An 8,492-nucleotide genomic window follows, 5' to 3' on the forward strand; every position below is an offset into this window, starting at 1 on the left:
TTAGCGCCACTTTTATAGAGATATATTTTTTTAAATTGTAAACACAGATGCTTTTAGTAAAGGCAAACATATCACATATTTTAAACATCAGGTGTTGCGCATGCGCAGTATGTTTGTATTTATAAGAATATTTGTCTTATTTTCCATTATACACATAGTCTGTTGTATGACCTTTAGGGAAGTATGGATCAATTTATGGAAAATGCACCAAAGAACTTTTTTCATTTTAATTAATCAATAATATCTGTTCAAAATGTCCACCATTTGTTGCTAAACACTAAACACATTCAGCTGGGCGACATAGAATTTTCCGATTGCAGAGGAAAGCTATAAGAACAATTGCCAACATAGGGTATCGCGAAGAATGCAAAGACAGTTTTATAAAATTAAGAATTCTGACATTACCTTGTCAATTTATTTACCAATGTCTAATACATATAAAAAGAAACAGCTCAGTATACAAAACATAAAGATCTACACCATTATGAAACAAGAGACAACAATAATCTCATAACAGATCATTTTAGGTTAAAGTTATCACAAAATGGCCCAAACTATTTGTCTCACAAATTTTATAATAAACTGCCCCCAAAAATACTGTCTTTACCACTACACCAATTTAAACTAGTCATCAAGCAACTGTTGATATCTCACTCCTTTTATTCTTACGATGAGTTTTTAAATTGTAAACTTTAATGTGAATTGTAACCTGTTTTAACTTCACTCCAGTACAACCTTGACATGTGTAAGTACAATATGTATAACAACACGAATTATATATTATTATGGTCAGTGTATCTTGTGTGAACTCAGGTCTAGCCTGGTTAACTAATCGCACGGATTAAAATCAAGTAACGATTAGTGTCTGTGTCTGGTGAAGTTATGTAGGGTCCTAAAAAAAAAAAAAAATTAAAAACACACACTCACATTGGAAAGCTAGAGATAGTATGTAATTCATACTTACCAACATAGCTATTGAGGAAAGAGGAAAACAAAACAAAACAATAAAAAATCATTATAATAATTCCTGCGCTTCGGTTGTATACAAGTGGGTTGTTTCTGAGAAGAAGGAGTTTTGTGTTTTTTAACTGTGCTAGGACGTGTAACTTTATTGGGTGGACCTGTCTTTGTAGTGCAAGTTGCGTTACTTGTATTTATGGTGTTTCTTTGTTCTTGAGGTTGTATTTGTGTTGTTATTTTATTTATTTATTTAATATACTATTATTATTATTATTAAACATGTTTCTGCACATGTTTTGATATGTTGAAAGGTATTTGATTGCAAAAGTGTAATTCGCGATTTCGACTAAGCGCACAATTTCAAGATGGCCGTCGTTTTTGTACAATTTGCGTTCATTGTTAATTATAAGTATTACAATTAAGTTCTTTTTATTACCGCTAGAGGTCTCATACTTAATTGTTACTATAATATATCTGATTTTCTGTATCAATAGCTAGCTTTTTCCAATAATTTAATCGACGTATCTCTTACTTTTGTTTTCGTGTATGAGATCAATAAACGTAAATAAATAAATAAATAAATAATTGGAATTGCGAATAGGATTTTCTATTCAGTTTTGTCTCAGAATTCAGCCCCCCATTGTCCGTGAGCGCGAATTTCGTAACATCCTGTATAAGTGCAAATTACGTAGTTTGTTAAAGAGCACTAAGAACTGTACTACATCAGCTGTCAATAGTCAGTATATCTTTAAAGAGCGTGGAGCTGCACGTGCGGTTTTTAATACCTTCAGCCATCGTTTAACCGCTATCGGCAATTTTGTTGCCTATCCGCGCAAGTCAATTCCGCTGATAATAGGGATAGGGTTGCCACATGGCCGGGATTCTCCAGGAATTAGCTGCACTGTCCCGGATCCCGGTTTTTCATATATAAATCCCGGAAAAAAATAAAGGAACTCCTTGAATAAAAATTCAAAATTTACACCCAAACCCAAATACCTAGTGGCGACACTGCATGAACCAAAAGAAATAGCCACAAACCTCGATCGCGGGATGGTGACATACTGTGTGTGTTGTCTGAGGTTATAGTGAACTAATTCAACCAATCACGTCGCGCTCTCCAGTTATTTGTTTAAAATTTTGGTTTTTGTTCCAAAAAAACATGCTTTTGTTAAATTTGATTGTCACATGTTTTTTTATTTTATTTTGTTTTTTATTAAAATATTTTTCTGTTGGTTCTTTTTATTTTGTGAGTTAAAAACATGTAATTGGATTAATAGGTATAACATTAAAAAAATTAAATATAACAACAATTAAAAAACTAGAAACAAAAAAACAAAAATAATGAAAATGACAATCGAGGTAGTACCTCGGGTAGTACCCATTAAATTTTCGAATGTGGTTTATTTTTACCCGGTCATAATGTTGGCTCACAGAGGGATGGTGTCCCGGAATTCAACGCAATCAATGTGGCAACCCTAAATAGGTAGTTTACTGTATGCGCATGTGCAGATTCTGCAATGGAAACTTTTCTATTAATGCAGATATTCCTTTGGGATATTAACTATTTAACCACAAAAAAGCTTGTGCCCACATAACCTTTCGGGAAGTACTGGCCTGGGCATGGAAAATGCGCCAAGGTTACTCGAATTCGGATGCAAAGTCATTTTTCTTGTTTGTACCATGAACTTGCGCAAAAGCAAAAAATTAGGGGTTGCATTGTAGCCAAATGGCGTCAATTAAAATTTTTCGTACTTATGTTCCAGCCGTCATATAACTTCGCCTTAGAAAAAATGAGAGAACTCCGAACTAGATACTTGCCCCTGGTGCATAACCATTCCGAACACCTCACCCAAGGAAAAATGCTCCTGATGGGATTCAACGGTTTATTCGACAAAGTCAACCTCGAATGCCAAAACTGCATAAACAATCTAAGCCTGTTAGAGATACCGCCGTGTTGGCGCAAAATCGACCAAGTGCAGCAAGCGAGAAGCTTAGCCCCGCCCATTTTTAACTCGAAGTTTAAAGCCGTGCTCGACGACATATTTTTATTGAAACGTTTACAGACGATGCACGACTTCTTCAAGACGTGCTTGGAGATGTGCACCTCGTTTAAGGTACCGACAATGTACGTGATTCATAATGATGAGCATCTCGACAAGCCGATCAAGAGGTTCATATCCGATTTCGTAACCCGGCATTTACTCGGAATCTCCACGGAGACCGTCGCGTATATCACGTGCACTTTGCTGCAAAGTTTAGGACTGAACCTTTCCAGCGAAATTGAGCAGCGCGACATCGGAGCCGAGCACAAGGTGTCACTGGACGAGCTGACGAAGAAAGCCGGCAATCTTTTCGTGAAGGAAGGTATATTTTCGCAGAACGTGCTGGCGCAGGCCTCCAGTCTGCAGTCGAATCTAAAGTCGTCGTGGAACGTAATTCAGGAGATCAAACAAAAGGAGCAACGTCTGGCCTTGTTGCAGTCGTCGTTAGTGAGACTCCAAGGTCAAGCCACTGCGTACGCGTGGATGTACGAGCATTGCTTCGCGCAGAGCGGCGTCTCGATGAATCCGTCGGTAACGCGGGCGAAATTCATCCAAGATTTACGCGCCGAAACGGCGAACCTAAAGGGGGCGCTTTTGAGAATGGACGAAATTAACGAGCAGCAAAAATCCCTAGTGTCTAGCGTCACCTCGCGCCTGAACTGGGCGGCCGGCGTCAATCCCGACGTCACGAAGGTGCTAGAGGCGTTCGAAGACGCCGTCGCCAAGCGAGACGAGCGGCTACAGGTCGAGCACGAAATCGCGCGCGTCGTTTACCAAACTGGCAACAGCGTTTTTAAATACGAAGCGCTGAGATGCGAACTACCCGAGGCGATCAAATTCGAGGAGAAATTCGTAGAAAACTTCTCCAAGTGGCAAAACGCGTGCCACATTTTCACGCTGGATATTGCCGAGGTCACGTCAACCGAAGAGAACATCATGACTTTATATTCACCTCAAATGAAGACCAATCTCAACTGGGTTGCGGACATATCCGAGAAATTATCGGAGGTTATTACGAGCACGCAGAAGAAGCTAAGTGAGCGAAAAGAAAATCTCTTCGTCTGTAGCGATAAGGTACATACAAGCCTGGAGAAATTGCGCTCGTCGTTTAGTAGACACAACAAATTGATGCTCGAAGTGAAAAGCCTCATAAAGTCGATGGCGAAAATCGAGCAGTGTTCCGCCAACGTCCAGGACTTTACTGTGAATTACCGACAGTACACCGAACACATCCTACCGATACTGCATTGCTTTAAGAAGGAGATCAACTTGGACGAGGTGTCCGAGATTTTAAACAAATTGGAATACCTGAAGGAGAATACGGAACCGATGTACGACAGTATGGTCAATTTAGAGTACGAGGAGACGAGAGGCGGTAGACCGTTGCTCGTGAGACAGGAGGGGATATCGTTGAGCCCTTCGAGAATTATGCCGGCGAAACAGGATAGCGTCGCCAAAGGTCAACAACGCAACGCTTACGCGATGGGCGTGTGGCGCAGGGTCCGATTGAAATTGGAGGGCCGAGATCCAGATCCAGGAAGAAAATATACCAACCAAGAGCAGGTTTGTTTTTTACGGTTTTTTTCTCATTACCCTCACCTGATTGTTTCACTAGTTGGGTTTTTTTTGGAACTGTTCCAAAATTCAAAAACCGGGTGGGTTTAAAACATTTCGTAACAAAAACCCGGGTTTTGTAATTTTTGGGGTTAGGGTATTTTTTATTTCCATTAACAAGCACCTCATACAATAGTTATTTACATTTTAAAAAAATGACGCATAGCGGGCGAGGAAATATTGAAGTGCGAGGCCCCTTTGGAGCCAAGTTCTTCCATTACTGAGCTTTGAGGTGTTTGTTCTGTCCTATAACAGATGGCGTTGCGAGATCATAGTCAAAAATTCTGAATTTAAACGCAATTTTTGAATTGGTCAATTAATTAAATTGATCCTTTTTTTTATCTCCCCCCCCTCCTCGCCCAAACCCCTTCTCATAAATCCTCTCTGGAGGGTACTCCATGGCCCGAGATCCCCAATGACGCATTCTGCCCCCAAAATGCTTACAGTCCTCAGTACTTGTAATCATTTAGAGGAGGAGCCATTGAAACTCTTCCTGGAGAATTTGGAATGCTCACCAGGGAAAGGAGATTCGATTGTTTGCTCTAGAAAATGATCACAAGTGTTGATGGTTTTAAATGTTTTGCTCAACGTATTACAGGAGCCGGGGGGATAGTATTAAATTAAGTCCTAATATGTATGTAATGATTAAATACAAATTCAGGCATTATGTACTCCTGGTACTAAAACAGGTCTTAACGAAATTGTATAAGGAGCATACAAAAATGATGAATTTTTTCAGCAAAACCATTGTATATGCTGTTCTAATATAGTAGAATTTTCCTTAACTTGCGCGCACGTCATTGGTGTATAATGACGTCATAATGAAGTATGTTTACATAGCAACATGCAATCAATGGAAGAGAATGCGTATGTAGGCAGCCATACAGACAGTGCTGCATTGTGGGTAGGATACCCATTACATTAGGCATGTCAAACTCGCGGGCCGATGCGGCCCCCCGCTGAAATCTGCGGCCCATCACGATTTTTCTAAATTATAAAATTTAATTGTACTGTGTGTCCTATTTTGGTTGAGACTGCAGTGTATCTCAGCTGTTGGACTTGCAATTCTGTGAAACGTATAATACCACAAACGAAAAATTTCTGAGGTTTGACCCAAAGTTGGTATTTAGTAAATGCAACACTCTGTATATCTTAATGTCAATTTCTTATCATTACTTTTCGTGATTACATTGATGTATCACAACCTATTTTTTTTATTTTAGCGATAAAACAATAAACAATAAAAACCTTTTTTACTTCTTTAAATAGTAGGCCATGGATTCATAGAGATTTTTGTTTTGTTTATTGTCTCCATTGTAACTAAAGCAGTCGATGCCAATCGACAAAAATGGCTGACGGTACATGTCATTTCAAAATGGTGAAAAATGGTAAATAAAGATAGGATAATACATTAATGTAATCACGAAAAAGAATGCAACAAAATTAAAGTCCAATTTTTCATATTCACCCTATATCTCAAACCTCAGAAACAAACGTAGCTGGATTGATTCTGTTTGTGGCATTGTGGCACAGGGTCGCCAAAACCACAAGTCTCTTATCTTTAAAAACAGTTGGAATACACTGCAGTCTCAACCAAAATAATAATAATAATATTTATTATACCGTGTGGGTACACTTACGGTCAAAAGAAAAAAATATTACAAACAAAATACAAAGGTACATGTAGAGACTAATAACAAAGGAGGATAACAGAGTACAATTTTACATATTAAATCGCATAACAGTTTTGCATAAACTCTTTCCTAACAATAAAAAGCATGTTTTGAAAGAAATATTTTGAGCTTAAGAGCTCCAATGGGCAGAGGTCTTATATTATTAGGAAGGCTGTTGTAAAGAAGTTGAGATTGGTGGACTACACTATCCTGTGTTTAGGACACACTGTACATTTTCTTGAGCGCGTACTAATGATTTTATGATTATTTGCGTTTTTTCGTTTTTTTGTATTATTTTGTTAATAATAAAAAATCAAAATTTGTTTTTTTATGATGTGGCCCGCAGCTATAAGTCGAAACTTTAGCCCTTGATGATAAATGAGTTTGACATGCCTGCATTACATCAACGACTTCTATTGATCTATTACTAAAAAAAATGTTTCGGATTTGTGGGGATCTTTTACTAATAATAATAATAATAATAATAATAATGACTTTTATTAGCTACTTACAAATGAATACATGCATACGATACAAAAAAAACAAATTCTGTATGCTAGGTAGCTAATCGGGCGAAGTTCGACTGCAGTATCAACAGAAACTGCATTCGCTCTTCCACTTAACCCATTTCCCAAATATACATATAATGTTTGGAACGAAAGACTATATGGCTTCTAAATAAAACTAACAAGGTGAACATTATTTGGACGTAAAGGAAAAATTTCATGTCATGTCAAAATGCCTGACGTTTTCCGCCACTTTCAAAATTTGGATAACAATCGGTCTTAAAACTGGCGGTATTTTTTATACAAAAATGGGAAAGGGAATTGAATAAAAATACATAATTTTGTGCGTAAGAAAAGCCGAGAACATATAAAATATAATACGCACATAATCGGGCAATGTCGGGGAAACCTTCTTTGGGACAAAAACCCTGCCATAGCCCACGCAAATTAACAAAAAATAAACAAAAGCAAAAGAAAATCGTAAGACATTTCAAATTGTGTAATAATATAATCAGGTGACGAATTTCAAGATTCTCTCTCTCTTATCAATGACCATGACTATTTGTTTAAAAGGAAACAGAGTTCAAAGGCAGTATAGGATGTAATGTGATTGATTAATTGCTTATTTCATTTGTAGGTGGATTACATAATACGCGAGGCGAGTAGCCTAGACAACTTAGCCCTAATGTACGAGGGCTGGACACCATGGGTTTGAGAGGTTATGCGTGGCAGTAATCCTGCCTGGATCTCCCTTCAATAACGGTAGAGAGCTACTGCACGCTAGGGCGGCCGTCCGTCAGCAGCATAGGCGTCATCTCTATCTTTAAATAAAGCTACGAGTCCCAAGTCGCTTAGTTTTATTGCTCTTGCAAGAAAACAAACGCTGTTAGCCTACAAATTCTTAGTTTGTATAAAAAAAAATGAAATTGGTATCAATCGTGTAAAAGGTTTCGGTGAGTAAAAAGCAGCGGCCGAACCAAAAAATAAACACAAGTAGGGAGGCTTAATAGTTTTTGCAATATCAGTAAAACATAGGCAACTGCATCGTGATGTACATGTTGAAGTAAGCGCTGCTGTATTTTAATTGTCGACGGTAATCCTATGTTGTCAGAATTGACATGAGCTGCGTTCGCAGTTAAATTATTGAAAAAAATTATTTCTTATCACTTTGAAGACCAATGGTGTTTGAAAAAAGTTTTTTTTTTCTTAAGCGTACCCAAAAAAATCAGCGGTACCTGCCATTTTTTAAAACGGCCATCTCACGCGTTGCGCCTAAAAATGGTGTAATCAACTAGCTTTATCATTATTGTTAAATTCAAATTTTCGCATATTATGCTCAGATGTCTTTTGTTTTCTCTTAATATTTACTAAAATTTGTAGGTGTGTAATTTACTAACGTAAATGTAGAATAGGATGTTTTCTTGATTAATTTACTCTAGGATATTTTTAAGGGTTATTTTTTGCTGTACTCACTTCAGTGTAGTCCTTTTTGACTTTTGAGGAATAGAAATCAACCTTCATCTTTTAAACTTGACAGGTCAAAATTTTAAATTCTTCAATTTCGTCGAAATTCCAAACTAGAAACTTAGCGACATTTTGCTAGCTCTTGGTCTGATCTACATTTAGACGTACTAACAAGTTTTGTCTGTTTTCTATTCCTCTTCTTGTATAGCATAAATAATAATCATTTCTCTGAA

At 37.5% G+C, this 8,492-nt stretch overlaps 1 protein-coding gene across 1 annotated transcript in view; it reads left to right on the forward strand.

Moving 5' to 3' along the window:
* The window catches only part of LOC116173656 (serine/threonine-protein kinase SMG1), a 38,587-nt gene extending 30,095 nt beyond the window's left edge, over positions 1 to 8,492 (forward strand). The window contains exons 7-8 of the mRNA XM_031491285.1: positions 2,724 to 4,565; positions 7,433 to 8,492. Coding sequence (XP_031347145.1) covers positions 2,724 to 4,565; positions 7,433 to 7,510 — 1,920 coding nt within the window. The 3' untranslated portion in view covers positions 7,511 to 8,492. The remainder of the gene's footprint in view (positions 1 to 2,723; positions 4,566 to 7,432) is intronic.

The sequence above is a fragment of the Photinus pyralis genome, unplaced genomic scaffold (assembly GCF_008802855.1).
Source record: "Photinus pyralis isolate 1611_PpyrPB1 unplaced genomic scaffold, Ppyr1.3 Ppyr1.4_LG6, whole genome shotgun sequence".
Taxonomy (NCBI): Eukaryota; Metazoa; Arthropoda; class Insecta; order Coleoptera; family Lampyridae; genus Photinus; species Photinus pyralis.